The 25831-nt window shown below is 53.4% G+C and overlaps 2 protein-coding genes across 3 annotated transcripts in view; one reads left to right on the top strand and one right to left on the bottom strand.

Annotated features, from left to right (window-relative positions):
- ADA (adenosine deaminase) overlaps window positions 1-14651 on the top strand; it is a 28032-nt gene extending 13381 nt beyond the window's left edge. The window contains exons 3-12 of the mRNA XM_046678764.1: window positions 2858-2980; window positions 7705-7848; window positions 9106-9221; window positions 10479-10606; window positions 11341-11412; window positions 11495-11596; window positions 11885-11949; window positions 13311-13440; window positions 13773-13875; window positions 14337-14651. Coding sequence (XP_046534720.1) covers window positions 2858-2980; window positions 7705-7848; window positions 9106-9221; window positions 10479-10606; window positions 11341-11412; window positions 11495-11596; window positions 11885-11949; window positions 13311-13440; window positions 13773-13875; window positions 14337-14350 — 997 coding nt within the window. The 3' untranslated portion in view covers window positions 14351-14651. The remainder of the gene's footprint in view (window positions 1-2857; window positions 2981-7704; window positions 7849-9105; window positions 9222-10478; window positions 10607-11340; window positions 11413-11494; window positions 11597-11884; window positions 11950-13310; window positions 13441-13772; window positions 13876-14336) is intronic.
- A 463-nt stretch (window positions 14652-15114) lies between these two features.
- Window positions 15115-25831, bottom strand: part of PKIG (cAMP-dependent protein kinase inhibitor gamma) — an 80513-nt gene continuing 69796 nt past the window's right edge. For both annotated transcript variants that reach the window (XM_046678765.1, XM_046678766.1), the window contains 2 exons: window positions 19532-19705; window positions 15115-15864 (listed from right to left, as the gene is read on the bottom strand). In XM_046678765.1, the coding sequence (XP_046534721.1) occupies window positions 15785-15864; window positions 19532-19682 (231 nt within the window). In that variant the 5' untranslated portion in view covers window positions 19683-19705 and the 3' untranslated portion in view covers window positions 15115-15784. The remainder of the gene's footprint in view (window positions 15865-19531; window positions 19706-25831) is intronic.

Below are 25831 nucleotides of genomic sequence, written 5' to 3'. Positions count from 1 at the left end.
GTCCTGCTCACTGGGCTCCTTGTAGGAGCATCGCCCACTGTGATGTTATGCTACCGGAACAACTTACCTGCCAAGGGGGGCAAAGGGCTGGACAGCGCCCCAGGGCGTGGCTGTGCTGACTGGGAGAGAGGGCACCCTCTAAGAACTGAGCTTGGCCCCAGGAGGAGCCCCGGCTGCTGTGAGTGGCTGTGGTGGCAGCAGGACCCAGGGCCCTAGAACAACAACTTCCTGCCTCAACTTTGGGCCCCAGGCAGGAGCGTTCTGGCTCAGTCTGAGCAGCTTCTGGAGGCCAAGGCCTGTGTCACACTGCACGGAGAGTCTGTGCTGTTTGTCCCCTAGTGGGACCACTGTGGGAGCTCTCCATCTTCTGCTCTGGTTTCCCTCTGACCTGACCCTCACATGGCAGCCAGAAGGAGCTCGTAAATTTTTTCATGCTGCTCCCCTGAGCAAAATCCTTGAGTGGCTTCCTGGTGCTTTCAGGATAAAGTCCCCACTCCTGTGAAGCCCGCCCTCTGGTCCTTGACCCGTCATCCACCGCTGACCCCGCCTGCCCTCCCATTCCCTCACTGAGTCTGTGGAGCCCTTGGCCTAGGCTCTTCCCCTGCCTGGAACCCTCTTCCTGCTCCCTCCTTCTCTCTTCCCCTCTCTAGCTCTCCTGCTTAAATGTTACCTCCCCAGGCCACTGTGGGAGGGGGGTGAAAAGAGCTTTCTTGGTGGCTGTTGAGAGAGGTTGGGAGAAATATTTAGAAAGTAAAATAGGATTTGGGGACCGGCTGTTGGTGGGCAAGGGAGCCAGAGTGTGGGGGAGGCCCCATCTCTGGTCTGGGCAGCTGCGTGGACGGAGGAGCTGTATTTGGAAGTGTGGAGCCTGGGAGGGGGAGGGAGGTGGCTCATGTGCCCTGCCTTTCAGAGGTGGTCAGACACACGGGTCTGTCTGAGTCACTGCCATCCATCCAGCGCCCAGCACATCATAGGCCCTCAGACGGTAGTGTGTAGAGGGAGAGAATTGGAAAGTGGGGACCTGTGGATCCTCAGTTGAAATCCATGACAGGAGATGACATCTGGGCAGGAAGAGAAAGAGTCTGGAAGACAATGGTCAGAGGAAGAGCGCCACCAGGAGCAAAGGGGTCATGGGAACTGGAAGAAGACCATCGGGCGAATCACGCACAATGGGCCCAGGGCAGATGTGGCCGCCATGGTTGGCAGTGTGGCAGCCAGAGACTCAGTGTCGCCTCCTCTGCCTTCCACCCACTGGCTCCCAGAAAGATATTCAAACTGTGGTATTGAACAACTGGCGCACGCTCTGCAGAGGCCATGGTTCCTGGGGACAGCCTCGTGAGGGCAACTCTGGGGCAGGGTGGCCAGCCGTGGGCACTGAGCATCTGACCTCTGGGTGCCAGAACGGTACCAGAGCCGCCATCTCCCCCATGGTGTCTCCCGGGGACGGGGGGCCAGAGAGGGACCACAGCGGGCGGACTGGTAGGCACCAGGGTGACCCCTTGGTGGTATCTGCTGAGCACCTGTAGGGCCTAGAGCCACCAGAGGGGAAGGGGCTTTAGGGGCTCAGGGAACAGGTATTCATGCAGGGAAACATCCTAGCACTTTAATAAGGGAGCTATCCAAGGACCTGAACACTATTTGGTCACACTTCCATTTCTTTGGCGATTTCCTCCCTTCTGTCTTCTCATCTTCTGGATAACATGATGCTTGAACCTCCTGACTTAATCCTCTAACTTTCTTAACCGTCTGCTCCTATTTTTTATCTTCTAGTCTTTTCTACTTGCTAGAGGATCTTCTCGCCTTTGTTTTCCATTCCTTTTATTATATCCTGACAGTTGCTGTCATATTCTTTTAAATTTCCAAGAGTTCTTTCTTAGCCTCTGAATGTGCCCTTTTGAAAAAGGGGTAGTGGTGTTTTAAGGATGTACATCTTCTCGTCCTCTTGAGGGTGTTTTAGGGTCTTCTCTTCTCTCATCGTTTGTTCCCTCAGAGTCCCTTTCATTGCCTTTTGTCCCTCATGGTAGAAGCACTTGTTCTGTGTCAGGTGTTCTTTGCCTGTCCCTTTATCTTAAAAGTGGGGAAACTGAGGCCCAGGGTGACCCGTGAGTCAGGGTGGAGCGTGCAGAAGCAGGAGCCAGCCCCGCCTCGCACCTGCTGCCTTAGCTCGGGTAGGCAGAGAGCTGATGGCGGGAAGGGGCTCTGGGCCAGAGGGCCGTTCTGGGAAAGTCCTTCCTGTGTGATGGCCGCAGTCCAGCCGCAGGCGGGAGGCTGTGGGCAGGGAGGGGAGAGAGCTCTGAGGTGACGGCCAGCTCACCCGGCCCTCTCCTGGCACGCTGGGCCAGGCAAGGCTCTGTGATGTGCCGGCCAGATGGAGGGCGGAGAAGGGAGGTCTGGCCCCTGCCCCTGCCCCCCCCCCGGGCATGACATGTTGCAGATATTGCCCCTGATAACCCCTGACCTGGCAGAGGACCAGCGGCTCTCCCCCTACCTGGGGCTGAGGAGGAAGTCATGCACTTATCCTGGCACATTCCCCGTCCCCAGGTGTGTGTGTGTGTGTGTGTGTCTGTGTGTGTGTGTCTGTGTGTCTGTCTGTGTGTGTGTTCATGCGCACAAATGGATTTAACCCCTGTGTGACCCCTTGAGATTTGCTGGCTGGTCATGGTCTTGGGGACGGGAAGCACTGGAAGGATTCTGGTCCTGGTTCTGTACGCCCTGGGTCTCGGTTTTCCTATCTGCCCACTGGGAGGGGTTGGGTGAAGAGCTCCTGGTGTCCTGCCTTGTCTTCCGAGGAGGCTGGGCTCTGGGTCTGTCGGGTCCTGCCCGGGGCAGCCCACCACCCACATTGTCTGATCCCCAGGAAGAGGGGGATCCCCCTCCCAGCCGACACAGCAGAGGGGCTGAAGAACGCCATCGGCATGGATGAGCCGCTCAGCCTCCCAGGCTTCCTGGCCAAGTTTGACAGCTACATGCCAGCCATTGCGTGAGTCACCCCCTCTCCCCCCACCCCAGGGCAGCGTTGACCCCTGTGCCCGTGGGAGGCTGCCAGCCCCGGCCTGCACTTCAGCCTGTGGGAGGAGAGGGCTCTGACACCCCAGCTCTGCTTCTCACCATCGTGTGTATTTGTGTAAATCTCTCCATGCCTTTGGGCCTTGGTTTTCCCTTCTGGAAAGTGGGTGTGATGGACTGAGATTCTGTCAACTTCTACAGAGAAGTGACAGAACGTGGGCTGAGAACACAGATCCTAGGATCAGACTCTTCTGTGAAATACCTGTGATGACGGGCACATTTTCCCTCTCTGGGCTTCAGTTCCCTCACCTCGACAATGGGCTGATTGGGACAATGGGTGATCCTACTTACCTCTGAGGCCTGGGAAGAGGACACTGCCCTCAGCAAGCCCCTCTTACTGTGAAGACGATGGCTCGCTTTATTGACAGCCTGGCGCTAGTTCTCTCCTGTTACCTCTTAGTCCTTCTTCTTCTTTTTTTTTTTTTTTTTTTGAGGAAGATTAGCCCTGAGCTAACTACTGCCAATCCTCTTCTTCTTGCTGAGGAAGACTGGCCCTGAGCTAACATCCGTGCCCATCTTCCTCTACTTTATATGTGGGACGCCTGCCACAGCATGGCTTGCCAAGTGGTGCCATGTCCACTCCTGGGATCCGAACCAGCAAACCCCGGGCCGCCGAAGCGGAAGGTGCGCACTTAACCACTGTGCCACCGGGCCGGCCCCAGTCCTTCTATTTTTTAATCGCAGAATATCTTACATATGGAAGAATGTAATATGTATAGAGCTCACGGAATTATACTTCTGGTAGTTGTCAAAAGGCTTGCCAAGTGGACACACTGCTCGTTTGCAGAGGAGGAAACCAAGGTTCAAGGAAGTGAAGGAGCTTGCCCGAGACCACAAAGCTGGCAAGGGGTGAAGCCCAGATTCTTGCCCCAGTGCCACCTCACCCTTCCTGGCACGAGGCAGAGTTTCCCAAGGCAGGCAATCATCGGGCGTTGGCAGTCAGTGCTGCAGGAGCTCAGGAGGGGGAAGAGGCTAAGGGGCTGGGACCAGTCAGGGAAGGCTGCCTGGAGGCGGAAATGTGGACTGGGCCTTGTGGGGAGAGGGTGTGATACGGTCCAGAGGGCTAGGCCTGAGGAAGGGTTTGGAGGACCAGTGGAGAAGATGGAGGCCGTTGGCTAGATAAGTGGCAGGACAGGTATGGCGAGTCCTGGGGAAGGACGATTGTGTGCCAAGGCTGCTGGCTTCTTGCTAGCAGGAATCTTTGGGGCACAGTGTGGAAGGCACCAACTGCCCCATCCTTGCCCCTGGTAAGGAGACACTAGCACGTGCGAGTGTCTCCCTGCTGCCTCTCCCCCAGCACCCCTACCAGAGCGTACGTACAGGTGGATCCTGTACAGGCCGAGGTGCCTCTCCCACACCACCCGCAAGGCTGCTCCTGTTTCTCTGGCCACAAGATGGAAGAGGCCTAGCTCCCTGAAGGCCCAAGCTGGCCAGGCTGTTAGACGTTGTCATCTTCAGAGCTGCCTGGCCTTCAGGCCACGGCCTCTGATGTTCTGACCTCCCTGTCTGCTTGCCACCATCCGCGGGTGTCAGATGAGAGCCCTCATCTCCTGCCACTCACCCCTTTGCTTGCCCCTCTCCAGTCATATCAGCCTCCTGTGACATCTCGGACACCAAGTGCACCCCGGACCTCGGGTCCTCTGCACTTGCTATTCCCTCTGCCTGGAATGCTGATCCGGTAGATGCCCCACGGCTCGCTTCCTCACCTCCTTCACATCTCTGCTCAAATGCCTTCCCTGGCTGTACTACTGGAAATGGCAGTGCCTTCCCAGCCGCTGTGCTGTGCCCCCTCCCCTGCTGTATTTGTGTCCATAGAAATTCGCACCATCTGCCCTGCTGTCTGTTTTGTATTTTACTTGTTTACTTGCTTGTCTCTCTTGCTAGACTGTGGGCTCCTTGTCACCTTGTTTGCTGTGTCATCTGTTCCTAGGACAGCTGTGGGGGAGGTCGGGCCACCAGATGTCTGGGAAGGAAGAGGAGCGCCAGCTCCCCTGCAGCGGCGCTGAGACCCGGGTCCAGGCCCCGACCCCGCCCTCAGGGCTTTCCTTGCAGGAGAGGCCGGAGCTCCTCAACTGCATCAGCAGCGGCACCCTGGCTTCCAAGGACGCTCCTCCTGGGAGGCCAGTTCCCCAGTGCAGGGCTCCCGGGGCGCTTGCACACCCTCCCTCACACACTCTGCGTCCTAGTAACCTAATTCCACTCTCCTCTTCACGGTGGAAACTTCCAGCTAGGCACGGCCCACTGTCATTTGATCAAGACTCACAGTAGCCCTTGCAGGTTAACTTGCGCCTGGCTTCTGGAGCCAACACGCAGAAATAGTGACTAAAATACTTTGAGCACTTGTCTGCTCTGCTCCAAGCACTGGCCTGAGTGAGTTTTATGAGTTTTAATTCATTTGTCCTCACAATAACCCTTTGATGTACGGGTCATAGAGGGTGACTAACAGACCAGGAGTCACACAGCAGATAAACATGGGAACTAGGATTCAGGTCTGAGTCCCAGGTGTCTTCCATCTCAGAGTTTCATTGCCCATCTGTGTCTTTTTCTCTCTCTCATTTTTTCAGTCTCATTGGGGTATAATTGACAAATAGGAACCATATATATTTAAAGTGTACAACTTGATGATTTGGTAGAGATACAAACTGTGAAATGATCACAATCAGGCTAGCTGACATCTGTCACCTCACATGGTTACCTTTGTGTGAGTGTGTGTGTGCTGAGAGTACTGCAGATCTGTCCTCTCAGCAAATTCAAGTAGGCAATACAGTATTGTTAGCCAGAGTCATCATGCTGTGCATCAGATCGCCAGAACTTACTCATCTTGTGTAACTGAAAGTTTGTACCCTTTGACCAACCTTTCCCCACAGGCCCTGGTGGCCACCATCCTACTTTCTGCTTTGACGAGTTTGACTATTTGAGATTTCATATATAAGTGAAATCACGCAGTGTTTGTCTTTCTATGTCTGGCTTATTTCACTTAGCATAATGTCCTCCATCTGTCCATGTTGTTGCAAATGGCAGGATTTTCTTCTTTAAGGCCAAGTAATATTCCTGTGTGTCTGCATATCACATTTGCTTTTTCCCTTCATTTGTCAACAGATGCTTAAGGGGTTTCCATGTCTTGGCTGTTGTGAATAATACTGCAGTGAACATGGGGGTGCAGATAACTCTTCAAGATCCTGATTTCATTTCCTTTGGGTATTTACCCAGGAGTGGGACTGCTAGATTGTATGGTAGTTCTATTTTTAATTTTTTGAGGAACCGCCATACTGTTTTACATAGTGGCTGCACCAATTTACATTCCTACCAACAGTGCCCAAGGATCGCCTTTTCTCCACATTCCCACCCACACTTGCCGTCTCCTGTCTTTTTGATAATAGCCATTCTAACAGGTGTGAGGGGATGTTGTGGTTTGATTTGCATCCCCTGATCATTCATGATGTGGAAACCATCTCATATTGCTGGTGGTGTCTGGGTCTTGTCTTTTACGAAATGTCTATTCTCAGGTCCTTTCCCCATTTCTCAATTGGGTTATTTGGGGTTTTTTGCCATTGAGATATATGAGTTCCTTATATATTTTGGATACTAACCCCTTATCTGATAGATGGTTGGCAAATATTTTCCCCTAAAGGTTGCCTTTTCACTCTTGATGGGTCTCTTTGCTGGACAGAAGCTTTTTAGTTTGGTGCAATCCCACTTGTCTGTTTTTGTTTTTGTTGCCTCGGTGTGTCCTCCTCTTTTCTCTTCCCTGCCAGCCTACATCCATCACTCAACAAATATTTGAGTGGCCACCATGTCCTAGGTTCTGTTCTCAGCTCAGGGGTCATAACCATGACGAGACAGATGGCAGGGGGATCCTTGCCTCATGGAGGCCAGGGGAAATGGAAAACCGGCCAGTAAAGCAACCCATGTGCTCTGTAATGTCAGTGGTGATGAGGGCCACAGGAAAAACTAAAGCTCGGGAAGAGGGGGAGAGTGATGGAGGGGCCATTTTAAGCTAAGGTGGTCCAGGAAGGCCTCTCTGAGGAGGTGAGGCTGGAGCTGACATCTAAGTGAGGGAGGCAAGGAGGACAGGATGATCTGGGGGAAGAGCATGTAGGCGGGGGTAGCTGCAAACACAGAGGCCTGGACGTGGGGACACGCCTGACTGTTCTTGGACAGAAAGAAGGCTCTGGTGGCCTCATGGAGTGAGTGAGACGGAAGGTGCGGGGCAGGGTGGCAGGCCCAGATTACGCAGGGCTGTGCACTGGGCCATGGGGTTGGAATTGTACTCTCCGTGGCAGGGAGCCATTAGGGTTCGGAGTGGAGGAGCGGTATGCTTACATGTCAGAGGTTGCTCTGGCTGCTGTGTGGAGAGCAGAGTCAGAGGCCATCTTGGAGATGGGGAGGCCAGTTAGGAGGTGGTTAGGACCAGGGTGGAAGGGTGAGAATTGGCACGTAGTTTGGAAGTAGACCTGGCAGGACTTGCTGTGCTTCTAGGATCTTCTCCAGAGGCCGCCCAGAGCTTGGGGCTGGGGGATGAGCGATTAGGGGCCAGAAGTGGGTTTGATCTGCCAAAGGTTGGGACAGCCTTGTGGCTCCTCCTGCTCCCAAGGGACTTGGGGAAGGTTGTCCCCAATCGCTCTCTTCTCTTCCCAGGGGTTCCCGGGAGGCTATCAAAAGGATTGCCTATGAGTTTGTCGAGATGAAGGCCAAGGAGGGCGTGGTCTATGTGGAGGTGCGCTACAGTCCACACCTGCTGGCCAACTCTAAAGTGGAGCCGATCCCCTGGAACCAGGCCGAGTGAGTGACCGCCTGGACGGGTGGTGCCGAGGCTGTGGCCGGGTGGTCCAACCTGAGACCTGAGGGACGGACAGTCAGGAGGCCTGACCCAAGCGAGACTTTGCTTTTGCCCCCGATCTGGTCCATGTCCTCAGAAAGATGGGCTGAACTCTGTCGTGAGAGATGTAGTTCCCATCCCTCCCCTGGGCTTCTGGTTTACCTTGGGCGAAAGCATTTGGCTGTCTTGCCACCCCTAGTTCTGGACTCAGGCCTGCAGTCTAGAATATTAACCTGCCTATCCAGTGACTTGCAGGGGTCCTGCTGTGACCTGTAGCTGAAGTGAGTCTGGTCCATTCCTGCCCCCTGCCTGGACCCCAGGGATCTCTAACTGCTATCACCCAACCACCCTGTCCCCCTTCTAGCCATGACTCTCACACACGTGGACAAGTGAGAATCAGACCAGGTCCCAGCTTAGCGGTGCTCTCCATCTGGGGGGACGGCTGAGTCTGACCCCCCAACCCCACCCCAACACACACACTGGGACATCCACTGTGGGTCTGGAAGTGCCCAGGCAGTTCCGAGGAAGCTGGAAGGGGGTGTGCTGGGGCTTGGGGCCATCTCCCTCCCTCTTTCCTCAGAGGTAGTAAGTTAGAAGGGGAGGGGGCTTCTCCTGGAAGACTCCTCCTCCCCTTCCCATCCCTTCCCCCACCCCTTCTTCCTCCTCCCCCGACCCCCAGGAAAATAAGCCACAAATAACATTCTTGCTCAGGTAACAAACAATTCTGGGTGGATGGCAACTCTCCATTCCTTCTGGGGCTCGGGCTGAATCTATAATGTGTGGGTCTCAAGGTCACCGTGGAGTTCATCTCTATCCCAGCCATTCAGAGGGGGGAGGGAGGGTTAAGGAGTGTTTGGGGTTTCCAGGGGCCAAGCTCAGAAGGGGTACACATCCCTTGAGTCCACACTCAGTCACCGCACAGCTGGGTCATGTGGCCACACTGAATTGGGGAGGAGACGGGGAAATGTAGTCCAGCTGGGGAAGGAGGAGAGTGTGGGGATGTGAGTGAGCAGGCAGGCTCTGCTCGAGTGAGAGTGCCTCTCCCTCGAAAAGCCCTTGTGCTCCCCTTCCCACAAGACATCATCTTCCATGCATCGGAGGGTCACGTGACCTTGTCTAATGTTACCAGCCCTCCCCTCCTCCCATCCTCTGTTCCCGTCCCGGGGCTGTCCTTTACACCTTTCTTTGTCTCAGGCCCATCCCTACTCTTCTCCCCACAGAGGGGATGTCACCCCAGACGAGGTGGTGGCCCTAGTGAGCCAGGGCCTGCAGGAGGGAGAGCGAGACTTTGGGGTGAAGGTGCGCTCCATCCTGTGCTGCATGCGCCACCAGCCCAGTGAGTATGACCTTGGCCCTGCCCTGGGCTGCCCATCTGACAACGGCCCCAACCTCCTGGCCTGGCACCGGGGCTGAACCTGGTCTCCCCATGCCCCTGCCACCCCAGGGTATCCCTGGAGCCCATCCGCAGGCCTTGGGGCTTCCTGAGGCCATCACAGCCCTCCTGGGCAGGCTCGGAACTTCCTGGCAACAGAGACTTCTCCCCAGGGAGACTGGGCCTGACAGCCACGTGACCTGCAGGAGGCTGCCAACCAAAGGAGCCCGAACAGTAGGCAAAAATCTAAGCCCACGGTCCTCCCTTGAGACCCTGTGGGCCAGGCCTTATCCTAGGTCTGATCTCCGGGATTTCTGAGGGGTCTCCCTTGTGACAGACACTGATCAAACCTCCAGGGCTTGAGCTTCCAAGGTGCAGAGCCTTACTGTGTGACCTTGGGCAAGTCACAGCACCTCTCTGGACCTCAGATACACATTGTCACAGGAGGTGGCTGTACTTACCTCATTCTCCGCCCTGAGGAATAGTGAGAACCAAGGGGTGAATGCCCCCTCTGGGGCCGACTTGCACGGGGCGACTTGCATGTATCTTCTCAATCTTGGCAGCAGCCTGTGAGGTGGGACCACCATTGTTTATCCCCAGTTGACAGATGACGAAACTGAGGCAGAGAGAGGTGAAGGCTCTTGTTCCTCAATCAGGAAGGCAGAACACCCAGATGTGAACCCAGGGCCATCTGGTTCCAAAGCCTGTGACTGCTCATTCTTTTTAAACACTTCATGAAAACTTTATTGGTTAAGGGTCCATAGTACATTAGCAGTATGTTTAGCAATAGCAGTTTAAGTTAGGTTTGAGATTCAAATGTTAAAGTGCGCAGGCCTCCACCTCCCCATCTGCCAGGTGGGGGTGAGCCCACCTTGAGGGCTGTTGGAAATCAAGTGCAAGAACACCCATGTGTCATTTACTGAGCCCACGCCCTGTCCTCGGTGCTGTTCACCCTGGCGTCGGCAGAGCCTTGCCGGGACCCTGTGCAGTAGCTGGAGGTGTGCCCTGAGAGGGGGCAAAAGGAAGCGCTGGGTGGAGCGGTTTGCTGAAGGCCACGTGGTTAGACCACAGCAGTCAGGATGTGAAGACACCGGGCCTTCTGTCGTGAGCTGGCCTCGGGGGGTGGGTAGGGGTGAGTGGGTGGGCCAGCTAGCAGGAGGGCTGGAGGGTCCTCTCTCCTTGGTGCTGCCAACAGAGGCCCAGCAGGCATCTCTCCGACAGACTGGTCCTCCGAGGTGGTGGAGCTGTGTAAGAAGTACCAGCAGCAGACTGTGGTAGCCGTGGACCTGGCTGGAGATGAGACCATCGAAGGAAGCAGCCTCTTCCCGGGACATGTGAAAGCCTATGAGGCAGGTCTCGGGGAAGGAGCGGGAGGAGAGGCTGGCACTGGGTGAGCGGTGGGAGCAGCTTGTCTCCAGCCACAGGAGGGAGAAATCACACACCCTGGGGTGTGTGAGACCTTCTGGGCTCCTCAGTGTGTCTTAGTTGCGTCTGGGAGCTCTAGAAATTGGGAATTTGGTATCAAGACCCCACTTGGTATTGGGAGTCCTGTGTTTGAGCCATTTCTGCCTATGATTTGCTGTGTGACCTCGGACAAGATGGTATCTTCTCTGGGTCTCTGTTTCGTCTGCTGGGATGACTGAGTTGGAGCAGATGTCTCAGAGCCTCCTGATGCCCTTCCCGTGGAAGGGGGGCAGCGTGGGGCTCAGAGTGGGGGCTCTGGAGTCTCACTGCCCAGGTCAAGCCTGGCTCCCCACGTCCTAGCTGTTTGACCTTGGTCATGTTACTTAATGTTCCTGAGTCTCAGTTTCCCCCACTGTAAGGTAGGGATTATAATAGCTATGAATATTAGATAATGTATACAAACCATTTCGTATAGTGCCTGACATGTATCTGTCTAATAAATGATAGCTACCATTTAAATAACGATAAAAAAGACCAGCCTTCCCTATCTTGCAGCAGGCCAGCCTGACTGTGGCCATGGTGCCAGCCTGCCCAAACTCCACACCCAAAGTGTCGTGAAGGCAGGCCCTGCGGGGGCCGTCCCCCGGGGCTGCCTGTGACCTGGCTCTTGCCCTTTCAGGAAGCTGTCAAGAGTGGCATCCACCGCACAGTCCACGCCGGGGAGGCGGGCTCAGCGGAGGTGGTGAGAGAGGTAAGGAGGCCGGGCTGGCTGTGGGGTGCTCCTCCCTGCTTCCTCCCCGCCCCATACTGGGCTCCACTCTGCTTCTCTGCAGGCTGTGGATATACTCAAGACGGAGAGGGTGGGGCATGGCTATGAAGTTGTGGAGGACGAGGCCCTTTATGACAAGCTGCGCCAGGAAAACATGCACTTTGAGGTGAGGGGGCCAGGGAGTGGGAGCTGAGAGAGGTGGAAAGCCAGGAGAGGGTCCCAGGAGCCAAAGAAGTGGGGCAAGCGATGGCGGGAGTGGGTGGTGGGCATTAAAGCAGCAAGGTGGTGGAGGCTGACCAGGACTGACGAGGTCGTGGGATTCAGCAGCAACGAGGCCAGGGTGACCATGGCAAGAACGGTGACGGAGTAGGTGGCTCCAGCCCCAGGGCATGGGGGGAGGGGAGGTCAGCATGGCCTGGGGGTGTCTGTGCCAGTCACACACCTGCTCTTCCAGGTCTGCCCCTGGTCCAGCTACCTCACAGGCGCCTGGAAGCCGGGCATGGAGCACGTGGTGGTTCGGTGAGGCCTGGTTCCCTGGGGCCCATTCAGTTTTGTACTAGGAAAGCCAAGGGTGGGAAGGAAACGCAGAGGCTAGGACTCTGGATATGAAATCTCTACGAATCTTCGGGAACAGGCAGGGTTAATGTGACCAAGGCCCCCCAGCTACTAGACAGCACAGCTGGGGCCCTATAGCTCATTCAGCGATAGCAGAATGCCCTGCCACCCCAAGGGAGACTTCCACACTCTAGATTCTGCCTCCTCGGCATCGGGAAGATGAGTGCCTCCTGCTCGCGTGGTCTCTGCTCCCGGGACCTCTGGGCATTCCCCCGAGCACCATCTTGAAGCTTTCCCCCAGAGGGTCTGTCCCACCCTGCCCTGTGCCCACCCTGCAGTCTGTCTAGGGGGTCTTGGCCCTTCTTCAGGCTGTCCTATGACTGAGCCCTGGCAGTGGCATCAGGCCTCAAGAGGGCAAAGCAGCCTTTCCTTGACATAGGATAAGGACAGCAAGAACTTGGGATGACCATGGTCAGGCCAGCACTGGTCTGTCTGCCAAGCTTCTAAGAAGGGAAGGAGCGTGGGCTCTGATGTTCTGATCACAAGGAGTCCTAAGGCCTGCTCTAGGAACGTGGAGTGTGCGGTACCTCTGGGATGTCCAAGTGGAGGTTCTTAGAGGCACAAGGGTATACAGCCTATGGGCTGGAGAAAGATTCAAGAGTCTTCTACACAGATATGGTGGTTAAAGGAAAAAGGATGGCCTCAGGAGACAGAACAAGAGGGCCTAGGATAGAACCCAGCAGGACTGTGACACTTAAGGGATAGGCGGAAGAGACAGGTAGGGGAAAGGCAAGTGTGATGTCCAAGAAATGGACGGAAAGGGTTCCAAGAACATTCACCAGTGTAAAATTTTGCTCCATGAGTCAAGTAAGAGCTAGGAAAGGTCCACTGGATTTAACGAGACGGTAGTTGGGGATCGTGCCGAGAAGAGTTTCCATGGCGTGTCTCAAGAGCCAGGTCCCAGGGGGATTGATGATGACTGGGGTAGGTGCGGATGACTCCCGGAGTGTTGGCTGTGAAGGGGATGGCTAGCTGGAGGAGGGTGTTGCTTTTGTGGCCTCCTCAAGCCCCCATTCCACCTCGCTCCTCATCCGCCTTTGCCTGGCTCGGGCCTGGCTGGATGGGTTTCAGTCTCGAGTTGCTAGTTATGTCACAGGCCTTGGGCAAGTCACTCAAGTTCTCTGGATTTGTTTCTTGCTCTGTACAAGGAGATCTTCCAGGTGTATCTAAGGATGCCGCCGAGGCTCAAAGGAGGGTGGAGTCAGTGTGCGGCGACTGCAGACAGAACAGTAAAGGGGAGCTCTTCTCCCTCTCCCTGCATCCAGGTTCAAAAATGACCAGGCTAACTACTCGCTCAACACAGATGACCCGCTCATCTTCAAGTCCACCCTGGAGACTGATTACCAGATGACCAAACAGGACATGGGCTTTACCGAAGAGGAGTTCAAGAGACTGGTGAGTGGGTGCAAGCCCGGTCAGCCTCGACTCTGGGTCCTGGGAGTGGGAGGCCTCAAGGCCTGTCCAGGGCCTGGGACCTCTGGAGATGAGGAGTGAGTTTGCCTCAACAGGCCAAGCCACATCTAGGGTTAGACACCTTCCATGGAAGACAATATTTGGCTGATGAGAAGTGTGCTCTGTCACTTGCTGCCATGTGACCTTGGACAAGTCCTTCTCCCTCTGAGCTTAACTGCCCATATTTCATGAAGAGGATGGCCTGTCACTAGCCTGCCAGCGGCTCCTTTCCGTGCTCTCTGGTTCCATGTTGTCTCCTGTGCTGGCCCTTCCAGAATATCAATGCAGCAAAGTCCTGTTTCCTCCCAGAAGATGAGAAGGGGGAGCTTCTTGAGCTGCTCTATAAAGCCTATGGGATGCTATCTTCAGCCTCTGCAGGTATGTTCTGTCTGAGCTTCAGGGCCATTGACTTGCCCTGGATCCAGCCTGGCTTTGTGGGACTTCTAGCAAGATGCCTTCCCTTCCTCTCTTGGGCAGCACCAAGGATGTGTGATGACTTCCTGGTTACAGGGCCCTGGCAGGTGACAACTTCTCATGAGATGGCTTATTTTCTGTATAATGCTGTCTTGAGGCAGCTGGTCTAAAAGAAGAGACTTTCTAAAGCCCAGTCCAAAAGGTCTTGGCAACCCTGGGGCATCTTCATGGCTGCCCAAAGCCAAGGTCCTGTCTCTGTTCCGCTCCTTCTTCCCTGTGTGTCCTTGGCAAGGCATTCCCTGGCTCTAAGCCTCAGTCTCCTCATCTATAGAAGGGGATTCCTCTCTGGCTCTGACGTTCTGTGACTTTTTTTACATCCTGGGTGCTACGAGTTGCCTAATCTGCTTCTTTGACCTGGCAAGCAGGGCAGCATCGGTGAAGACATCACGGCCGCCTCTCTGAGCCCTCACCCTGTGGATGGAGTCTTCACAACTCTGCGGTCAAGCAACACTCCTTCTTTTACCCCTTCCAGGAACACTATGATTTGCAGTCTCAGCTACTGACGTTCTTGAAGCTTGTGTGCCTGTCTCTCTCCACATGCACAGCTCAGCATGGCCACACTCTCTGATTATGTGCCCAGCTCAGGGGCAGGGCCTAGGTGAATCTGAAACCCTCCTCCTGTGGTGACTCATGCTGAAAATCTGGTGCTCAATAAAGCAGTCAATGGCTGGTGTTGTGTAGCACATGGTGTGAGGTGCTGTGGTCCTGGGTGAAGGGAGACTGGAGGGGACCTCAGGGACTCCTAGGCCTAGGCAGCCCCCCCAACGGCAGGGCCCTGAGAGCCCCGTTGGGGCTGTGACTGGCTTCCACTACGGGGGCTCAGGGGGGCCTCCAGCCCCCGCTCCCTCCAGAAGAAGTAAGGCTTCTCTTGAAGAGTTTTCTGTGGCATAAGTGCTCCCTGAACTCTCAGCCCCTCCTACTCTGGGTTTTAAGGGGAAAACCTTTCTTTTGGGTTCCTGAAGCTGTGGACTGGGGTGAGGCGGGGGTGTTGGAAGATTCATCAGACACTGGGCCAAGGAGTGGTGCCAACCTCTGTGGAACTTCATTCCATGGATGCCTGGGGCAGCTAATTGTGGACCTAGGGAAAACAGGGCCCAGCCCCTGCTTTTGTTGTTTAAAGGAGAAATAATCTTAAACCAGTCACACAAATCATCAGCATTTATTTTCTGGGTCCTAGGTGTCACTTATCTTGGTAGAAAGGGCAAAGGGTTGATGATAGTTTTGAGCACAAAATCCCTTCCCTAAAAATGGGTCTGAGAAGCTCCATGAGGGAACCTCAGAGCTGCATAGATGATCAAAGAGTTTAGCTTACCATGGCTTCCAAAAAAAGGTCAATTGTCAGCTCCCTCCCTCTGCTGAAAAAAGGTTTAAAGTTATTAAAAAGTTTAAAAGTGTTTTTTAAAAAAGGGATAAGAAGGTCTTGACCCAGAAGGTTAGGGCTGGAGAAGAGAGGGCAGAGCTGGGATGTGGTCCCTGCCCAGGCCGCCCGGGAGAGGAGCGTTCCTGGATGGGCTGTTCACTCAGGTGGGCAGGGCCCAGCCCCCGAGTCTCCATGCCCGCTGAATAAATAACACCCTGTGGTCAGTGTCTTGAAAGTGTATCAGGCCATGGTGAGGAGATGGTGGGAGCATGGACCCTGTGGGTGCGAGCGGAAGGCCTTGCCAGGGTAGGGGCCACGGTGGTCCCTGGAAGTGCCTTTCAGTCTGGCCTGGCTTGCCTGGGACACGGGCTCAGAGAAGAGGCTGCCGGGCCAGTGCCAGGGCTCCCCATTCACAGCAGGTCTCTCTTCCAGCCTCCTCGGGCAAGGTCAGACTCAAGACGAAGTGGTCCCGTCACTGCTCACAGGCTGGTTGCTAGCTTCCTTGTCTGGGGTGCCCGCTTCTGCCTGTCCTTCTGGAGAGGGAGAAAAAGGAGCATGTACACAAACATAAAGCATAGGAGGAGGTCTGGAAGGGCCAGCCAAAGTGGTTAATAGTGGATAAGCCTGGGGAGCTGGATTGGGGGGTGGTAGCCACAGGGCACCTTAGTCTGGTCTATAACATTTTAATTTTTACAAAGAATATGCATGCAGTATTACTCGTATGATTAAAGTCAATTAAAGGCCAAGATGGATGCTGAAAGCATCAGATGAAGGGCTGTTGAGGGTCAGGGTACTTGTGCAGGCTCTCCAGAGAGGAAAACGTGAAGTCCCAGCAGGTACCAGGTGCTCGGCGAAAGGGAGTTCTTATAAGACAGAAAAGCGCCTGGAACTAGACCAGCTCAGGAGAGTCCCAGGGTGCAGGCTGGGGCTGGGAGGGAGCCCATGGCTGTTTCATTGTGCGGCGGCCTGGCCTGACCAGCCACACCTCCCTAGATGCCTTCTGCCTTTGCATCCTTAGGCTAAGCCCTTCAGATGACAAAGAAACACCACCTTGCACTGACCTCCATGCCTTGCACACAGCAGCCTGGAGGCGTGACCAGGGTCAGAACACAAAACGGAAAAAACCGAGCCTCACAGAGGTGACCTGATTTGCCCGAGATCAAGTGGTGGAGGGAGCCAGTGTCCCTCCCACTAAATGTAACTTCTGTTGAGCATGCAGCACTCCCAGCGCTGATGAGGCCTCATCATCCACAGGGCCTCACCTGGCCCTCGCGGCAGGCCTGAGCAGTGGGGGTCAGCGGAGTGAGGGATGCAGGCCGAATGCAGATGCCCACCCCAGGCTACCTCCTTTCCTAGGGTGGTGCTTGTAGCAAAGGCTCAGTCCCAGAGGGTCCTTCTGGCCCTCCAAAAGCCTGACAAACCAGACTGCACTTCAGGCACATTTCCCAGCTTCTGATGCTCCGGCCCTGACCAGCAGGAACATTCTCGCTAGATTTCTCAGTAACCTCTGCTCTGCCATTTCCTTGCTGTGGGACCTCAGGCAAGCGTTTAATCTTTCTGAGCCTCTGCTTCCTGATCCATAAAGGGAGGATGGTGACACTTCCGCCCATATGTGGTCATCTGGCACGTGGGAATAGCTCAGCCAGGGAAATTGCTTCCTCTGTGTCAGTCCTCCCTCTCCTAGCCTGGAGAGAAGGTCCTCAAGTACTTTCCTCTCCAACTAGCACCCTTGGGATGCCCCTGGAGTCAGCTTCCAAGCTTGATTCGAGAAGCTTTCGTGGTCACACACTCTCCCAGGCAGTGCACTCATATTTCTTCACGCCTTGCCTATTGTTTACCTCTATTAGGCAAGGGAAGGAAACATTTGTGCTCCCCATGTAAGGAACTCTCAAAGAAGACAAAGTTTTGCCCGTGACATGCTTGGGGAGTGTTAATAACCAGGACCAGGCCACAGACCTGGAGGCTGGGAGGCCAGGCCTTCAGGACAGCCTAAGGCCGCGGCTCCCCTTCCCTTGCCCTGGCCACGCACGGGTCTCCCGAGACCTTTCAGCAAACAGGGCCTCTGGGGCCCCAACCCCGGGCCCATACTCCCACGCCCTTGGGGCGTCTGCGGGCCTGAGCGTGCCACGCGCCTGCCTGTGGAAGCTGCTCACTGCAGGGCCTGCTGGGAGGCTCCTTGGCCTGCCATCCACCAGGAGTGCTTCACCTCCCCGCAGTGAGTGCTGCTCCTTCCTCAGGGGCCCCTTTTAAAGGTCAGTCACCCTGGCAGGCAAATGTCATGCACCCAGAGGACCCAGATACCTCAGGGATTTCGAACTGGACAGGGGAAAAGGGGATTAGGGGTACATGGGTGGTGTCCCAGGGCTGGGGGTGCAGACAGAGAGGCCCTGAGGCCAGCCCCCGGCAGCATGCCCAGGTGGCGGCTGGGCACGCTGGTCCTTTAGTTATTCACTGAACAGCCACTGACCAGGCACCTCTATCACGTGCCAAACGCCACCAGGCACTAAGGGCACAAGACACATCCCCTCAGGAGAAGCTCACAGCCTAGAGGAAGGGCATTGTGTTAAGTGGGATTACGGAGGCGGCCGGGAGAAGAGGCACCTCCCTGAGCCTGAGAAGGGGGACGCGGTCAGGCAAGGCCTCTCAGCAGGCGGTCTGTGTCTCCAAGAATGACGACAAGTGAGCCCGGCAAGGGGAGGGCAGGAAGAGCTGAACAGAGGGAGCAGTGTGTTATGACCCATCGGGGGCTGTCTAGAAATAAAAGTACTTTACTCTGGCTGGATCAGAGGCACTAGGGGAGAGAAGTGAGAGGGGAAGTGAGCAGGGTGAGACCCCGTGGAGGCTCATGTGCCTGGGTGAGGAGCTTTGGGGCCACATAATAAGGGAAGGCTGACAGACCACTCGAGCAGGGAAGGTATGGGGGTGGGGTTCCTTGGGAAGAGTGTCAGGGGCAGCCACCTTCTTGTTCTAACTATGTTATGCTGGGTGACCCTGGCAAGCCACCGAACTTCTCTGGGAGTGTTTGTCCATCTATAACAGAGGGTTGGGGCCATACCCCCACCAAATCTTCTCTGTTCTGTACTCACAGGTCATTTCTGGCCAGCAAGGGCCAAGGGCTCTGGACTGGGGGGGCTACACAGGGAAAAACAGGGTTGTAGCCCTCTTAAGGACAGCCTCAGTGGTGCTGTGAGACAGGGAGGAGAGGGCCCTAGCCAGTGCAGGGGGACCAGGGCAGGCTCCCAAAGGAAGGTCCCAGGGCTGACCAGTGGCTTGAGCTGAGCGGACTTCACTGGGAGCACAGAGGGAGGAGAGGAGGGCTGTCCCAGGCAACACGTGAGGTGGCAGACGCTACTTCCTCCATTCATTCATTCATTCAGCCAGTGCTTTCCAAGCACCTGCTATGTGCCAGCAGAACAGAAGGCCCCTGTTCTCCGGGAGCTCGTATTTAACCACATGAGACCCTGTCAGAGAGTGATGAGGGTCATGTGATTGGTGAGGGATGGGTTAGCCATCAGGGAAGGCCCCTCTGAGCACCTGCAGGAGCTCCGGCCTGAGGGTGAGGAGGCAGCAGCCACAGGGCTGGGTGGGGAGTGATCCAGCAGAGGAAACAAATGAAACAGAGCAACGGCGGGTGTGGCTGGAGGGCAGAAGGTGAGGGGATAGTGGCATCGGTGAGATCCCAGAGGCAGGCAGGCAAGGCCTGGTCACTTGGCAGGGCAATGTGACAAGTTTGGCTTCACTCTGCGTGTGATTGGGGATTTTTTGGGCAGAAGCAGGATGGGATCAGACAGTTTAAACGAGTCCCGCTAGCTGTTGTGTAGAGCAAGATGGGAGGGGTGGGAGTGATGCAGGGGGGCCAGGGAAGAGGCTGCTGCAGTCGGCCAGGATGGGCTAGCAGTGGCCTGAGCCAGGAGTTGGCTGTGGGGATGCAGAGAAGTGGAGGGGCCTGGGAGGGACCCTGGAGGAAAACTGACAGGACTTGTGGATGGATGGGGTGAGTGGGAGGGGAAGAACCCAGGATGCCCAGCCAGAGTCCTCCTGCCAGGGCCCTCCAGCCGAGAGACTGGCTGGACTCTCTGCCGCTGCCCGTGGGACCAGGGCCTGATTCAATGCTGTCTCTTCTCTGAGTGAGCGGGCAGTCTAGGAGCCCAGCAGAGGGTTTCTGATATGCAGGAGTGCTGAAGACGCGTGGGTTCTGACCTGCCCCCTCGAGTGCCAGCTCGCCCATGTCTCCAGCCAGCTTCCTCACGCTCACAGCCTCAGAGTCTCCCTGGATGTCAGGGACCGCGTTCCGACGGCCTGTCCGGTCACAGGAGATGAAGTCCGAGTAGGAGGACTCGACCTCCATCATGCCTGTTGCATCGCTCTTCAGGCCTGTGGGGCAGGGGCAGAGGGCAGAGGTGAGTCCAGAGGCATTCTGCAGAGAAGACTCAGCTCTGCTCCCAGCACTGATGTCTTTTGACCAAATGACAGTTATTGCCTTGATCACTGAAGACGAAACAGCACAGAAAAGTACAAAGAACAAAAGGAGTCACCCGTAATTTCACACCTGGGAAACCACCATCAACATTTTACAGAACATCTTTTGCCTTTTCTTGAAGTAAAGTTATCGATAAATATCTACACACTTAGCAATACCATGTGCCAGGCACTGGCTTAAGTGCCACAAATGCAGCAAAGAACAAATGAGCTGTGGTCCCTGCCACGGCTTATAGTCTACTGGGGGCTAATCCGAATACCTAATACCTAAGTAATGATCACGGGGCCCAGGGCCTCCAGGGAGAAGGCAGGGTGCGGAGTGACTACCCAAGCCTGACCAAGTCACGTTTTAGCTGAGATCCAAGGAGGACTAGGCATTAACTGCACAAAGAGAGGAAGAACATTTCAGAGAGGAGAACAGCATGTGTGAAGGCTCTGAGGAGGGAAGGGCTTGGTGGGACAGAAGGACTGAAAAAGGGGTGTAGTGGGAGAGAGGCAGTGACACTGAGGATGCTGCTGGGCTGGGCAGGGGCCAGATCCCATCTGTAACTTGGTCCTGAGGGGGCTAGGGCAGGTCACGAAGGATCAGATCTGCATTTTCAAAGATGACTCTGACATCTGGGTCAAGCAGGGCCCAGAAGGGGGCAAGTCAGGGAGCTCCTGTAGTAATTCATGTGCCAGAAGATGGTGTGTGGAGGACGGGGGTGGTGGTGGTGGGTGGACAGATTCTAGATGTAATCTGGAGGACAAATGAACAGGACTTGGTATTCGATGCAAAAGTGACCTTTCTGACGTGAATACGTAGGTGGACAGAAGTGCGCTTTGTAAGATGAGGAGTAACAGAGGAGGAATATTTTGGGGAGTGACGGTGGGGCGAAGATTAAGAGTTCTGTCTCACACGTTAACTCTGAGGTGCCCGTGAGCCCTCCCGGGGAGGTAGAGTAGGCCACGGAGGTGGGGGCGGGAGCTCAGCCGAGAGATGGCATGCGAAGGAAAGACAGTAAATTAGGAGTTATCGCTACAGGGATGGCGGTTAACAGCCCTGGTGGTTGACAGCACAGTTGAGAGAGCAAAGAGAACCTTACATATAGAAAGGCAAGCTATATACATTTAAAAAATTATTCTGGGATCACACCACACATTGTATTTTATAGCCTGCTCTCTGAAACACTCTCGAACATGTTATTAAAGTTCCCTGCACATGACTTTTGTATACGTATACTGGCATGTACCATGATTTACATGATCAGTCCCCTAGAAATGAACATGGAGGTACTTTCCAATTTTCCCCCATTACAGGAGCACTGGGTCTTTATGTAAATCTTTGTGCCTATCTCTAGTTACTCCCTTGGAACATATTCCTAGGGGTAGAACTGCTGGGCTAAAAGGAAGGGTGAAATAATTTTTAAGACATCTTTTGACACTTTTCCAAGTCGCCTTCCAGAATGGCACGGTGGTATTTATAATGACAAAAAATTGAGGGGGAAAACCTTATAAACCTAGTACTGTTCCTCTTTATATTCCTACCAGCAGCACACGAGACTGTGCATGCATCTGCACGCTTGCCAACAACAGGCATTGCTACAAAAAAGGCTAACCTGCCAGGGGACACTAGAATGTCTCATTGAGCACCGACGACCTTCTGAAGGCAATCAAATCACAGCCACTGCACGGACTCTGGCAACTTGGCAGACCCTGGGTTAGGAAGTGGAAGGGGGGTCTAAGCCCCTGACCGCCCATAGGTGTTCACAGTCCTCCTAACTGGTGTGGGCCCAGCAAACCCCAGTTCTAGACACACTGAGGCAAATGCCAACGCTCTCTACTATGCTGTGAGGATATTTACTGCGCGTAGTCAGTAACAGCAAGCTGTAGGGAGCCACCCACATGTCCCTCAGGAGGCTGGGCATTACATGAATTATAAAGTATTCATAAAGAAATGTGCTAGACGGACCTGTACTGACATAGCAAAATGTAGGTTGCAAAACAACACCTAAAATAAAACCCAATTTCTTTGGGGAAAGATGGCAGATACAAGAAAAAATCTTGTCAAGGTTCTTTGTGATTAAGGGGAACTTACTTCACTTTCTAAGACTACCTTTTTGTAAGACTTGAAGTTTTTATAAGCCCCAGTTGTCACGTAGTGCTTTCAGGAAGTAAGTGACATTGGCAGGAAGGGCTGGAAAGTGCTCAGGGTGGGGCTCAGACAGTAAGGGGGGGGGAGTTTGTGCATAAGGAGGGGCTGGCCAGGATAGAGGGCTGGGCCCACACCTCCCCACAACGCCTAGCTCTGAAAAGACACCTAAAGAATAATTTAGGGGCACTCAACAATCAGAGGAGACAGGGTGGTGTCCTGTAGCAGAAAGAGAAAAGAATGAGAGACGTGACCTTGTGTTTTGAACCTGGCTCTGCCACCGGACTGTGAGCAAGACTACCCCTCTCTGAGAGGGCCTCCAAAAGTCCCCCACCCTGTAAAATAAAGACAGGGCCAGAATTCCGTCTAGGGCAATCCCCCCACGCTTCAGCAGAGGGCGCGCCCAGCCTATTCTCTCCCGGCTGCCCTGAGAGAAAGAAGTTGCCCTAGATGTGCTTTGGCTCCTCCTCAGTAAAAAGCGGCATTCCCAGGAGTTCCAGAGGTGGTTCCTTCTGCCGGTCACAGAAGTTTCACTCCCGCAATCTCCCTCTGAGGAGACCGCTCCAAGCTTCAGAACAGGGGAATGGCCTATTGCAATAACCACACAGAATAAAAATTATGACGACAACTCTAACAATAACAGCAAAGGGGACATTTACCAAGTGCTTACCTGTTTTCTGTATCTCATTTACTTAACTGCCAAAACAGCCCTCTGAGGTCAGTGAGGTGAGTTCATAACTGTGACTCAGAAAGGTCTCAAGCAGCCCCATCTGGCTCCTCAGCCCAGAGTCATCCTCTCTGTTACACCTGCCACTGCTGAGGGAAGGAACAGGCCTGGGCAGGCCACACCACCTCCCTGAGCCTGTCTCCTTAGCTCTTTTCTTCCAATGAGAATGCTGGCTCCATGAGATGAGGGATCTGTGAGTGGACTCTCACCACACCATACACAGGCCTTGTCCTGGCAGCTGAGCCTACAGGCTCTGGCCTTGTTGAATTAAATTTGAATCTATCCATCTGTCTATCTTCCTCCCTCTCTCCCTATCTGTGGGGATGATAAAACCACCTCTTCCTTCTCAGGACTGTTGAGACAGGCCTCCGTATACTGTCGACTGCCCTGCTGATGCTCCTGTCTGGTGGCTCTAGGATGTGACACCATGGGATGGAATTACAGGCTCCACCTTAAAAGGCCAGCTTCCTGCTGGAACAGACACCCTAGGGCTTCAGCTCCCGCCTTTGCCTGTCTGACCTCACAAGCTGCCCAGTGCAGGAAGCTGACCCTACCGGCTTGGGGAGGGCAGTGTGCCAAGCTCAAAGCCCAATCCTGGAAATCACCAACCGAGCCAACGTGCTCTGGCTGCCCCATCTCCATCCCCTGAGGGAATAGCGATTCCAAAGAGTCTAGGGTTTGTGTCTGGGAAGCGCTCTGACCCACAGTGCAAGCACAAAATTTCACTTTTCTTCAACATTTGCATCCTTTCTTCACTCTCTGCTCTTTAAAGTCAACAGCAAAGGGGGACAAGAAAGAAAGAATCCTCAGAGTTGGAAACTGTCAGCAAATGGTCGTTCTCAGACTCTGTTAATGAGGGTGTAAACCACCAGGATCTCTCTGGGGAGTGACTTGACAAGATGCACCAAAAAACCTCAACTTTTTCATATCTTTGAGCCACTAACTCAGCTTATAATAATTTATTCTAAAACAATAATCCAAGTTGTGCACGAAGATAAATGTACAAGGATGTTCATCACAGTATTACTTATAATAGTTAAAAACTAAAGACACAAAAATGAGCTCCTAAAGGGACAACAGAGAAATATATACATATTTAACTAATTTATATTCAAATGAAATATCATTCAGGAATTAAAATGTTTGTGAATATTTTTTAAAGACATGGGAAAATGTTCACGAATATTCTTTTTTTTTTTTTCTGGGGATTAGGATGTGGCTATCTTTTTGTGTGTGTGTGTGAAGAGGACTGGCCCTGAGCTAACATCCATGCCAACCTTCCTCTACTTTGTGTGTGGGATGCCGCCACAGCATGGCTTGATGAGCAGTATGTAAGTCCACGCCCAGAATCCGAACCTGTGAACCCCGGTCTGTTGAAGCAGAGCATGGGAACTTAACCACTACACCACCAGGCCGCCCCCGAAAATTATTTCATTTTTGAATATGTGGTATAAAACTCAAAAGGTACAGAAGGAAAAAGAGTAAGCTTGGTGGCCTCTTTCTCACAGATCCCCTCCCCTGCCCAAAGCAGGGACTGTCTTGTGTCCTTCCAGGGATAGTTGATGCTACACAGTCATGCGTCGCTTAATGACAGCGATAACTCTGAGAAATGCATCATCAGGCAATTTGTCACCATCCAAATATCACAGTCGTTATGCAGCACATGACTATACATATTCCCTCCCTCCCTTTCCTTTTTCTTTTATTTAAAACAAAGAGTTGTTTTCCATCTTGCTTTTTTCATTTAAAAATATATCCAGAGGGGGCCGGTCCAGTGGCGCAGCAGTTAAGGGTGCAGGTTCTGCTTCGGTGGCCTGGGATTCGCCGGTTTGGATCCCAGGTGTGGACATGGCACCGCTTGGCAAGCCATGCTGTGGGAGGCGTCCCACATATAAAGCAGAGGAAGATGGGCATGGATGTTAGCTCAGGGCCAGTCTTCCTCAGCAAAAAGAGGAGGATTGGCAGCAGATGTTAGCTCAGGGCTAATCTTCCTCAAAAAAATAAATAAATAAAAATACATCCTGGAAACAATTCCAGATTACCCTGAGGCCACTGCTGCACTGATTCTATCAAAACACTAGAAAGAAACTCAAAGTCTTTAAAGAACTGAATCTTTAAAAAGAACAATTTATTGGCTGCTGCACAGACTCTGTTGTCTCACTATTGTAAACTGATTTAATTATCTCCCTCTTGATGGGCTTCGGGGTTGCTTCACAAAAGCAGAAGTGCTGCATTAAAGGATCTGTGAATTTTTTTTCTGTACTAGATATTGCCAAATTTTCCTCCACAGAGGTTATTTAATTCCCATTAGGTATACATGAGGAGTACTTTGTTTCACTACCTTCTCATCAACATTTTTCCCCAATCTGAAAGGTGACAACAGTATCTGATTGTTGGTACCGCTCCTGCAAGTGAAGCTGACCATCTTTCCATGTATATTTCCTTTTCTATGCACTGTTTGTTCAAATCCATTTGCCCATTTCTATTGGATTGTAGCTCTTTTTCTTATTGATTTGTAAGAGGCTTTATATACCAAGGAAATTAGTCTTTTGCCTTAAGAAGTTACAAGTATTTTTTACTTGTTACTTGTTCTTTGACTTTATTTCTGGCATTTCTCCCCAGGCACACATTTTTTATATTCCTGTAGTCAAATTGATCCATATTTTATTTTATGGTTTCTGTGTTCTGGATCATACTTAGAAACGTCTTCCCTACTCTGAGATTAGTAAAGAATTCTCTCGTTTATTTCTTGTACTTTTACGGCCTTACTTTTCACATTTTAATCTTTGATCAATCTGGAATTTATTTGCTATAAAGTATGAGTTAGAGATCCACCTTAATTTATTTTTTCCACTTAACTCAAAACCATTTGTAGAATAATCACACTGAAAGGGATCCCAGAGCTCATCTAGACAAGCCTCTCATAACAGCTGGGGAAGCTGAGGTTCAGAAAATGAAGTGACTTGCGCAAAGTTCTTGAATTCAGGGGTCCTACCTCCTGGTCTAGAGCTCCTTCTCCCACACCATGCTGCCCTCTCAGGAGTCCGCAGGGACAGGACAAATCTCTAAGGGGCGTGCGTGGTGTGGGAGAAGGCACGCAGCACGGGCCTCCAGCCCAGTGTCTGTTTACTGGTGTGGAGATCCTGGACAACTCCCTTCACCT

Source organism: Equus quagga, chromosome 12 (assembly GCF_021613505.1).
Source record: "Equus quagga isolate Etosha38 chromosome 12, UCLA_HA_Equagga_1.0, whole genome shotgun sequence".
In the NCBI taxonomy this organism is placed as follows: Eukaryota; Metazoa; Chordata; class Mammalia; order Perissodactyla; family Equidae; genus Equus; species Equus quagga.
Note: the sequence above shows the minus strand (reverse complement) of the source record. Positions and strands in the feature narration are given on the sequence as shown.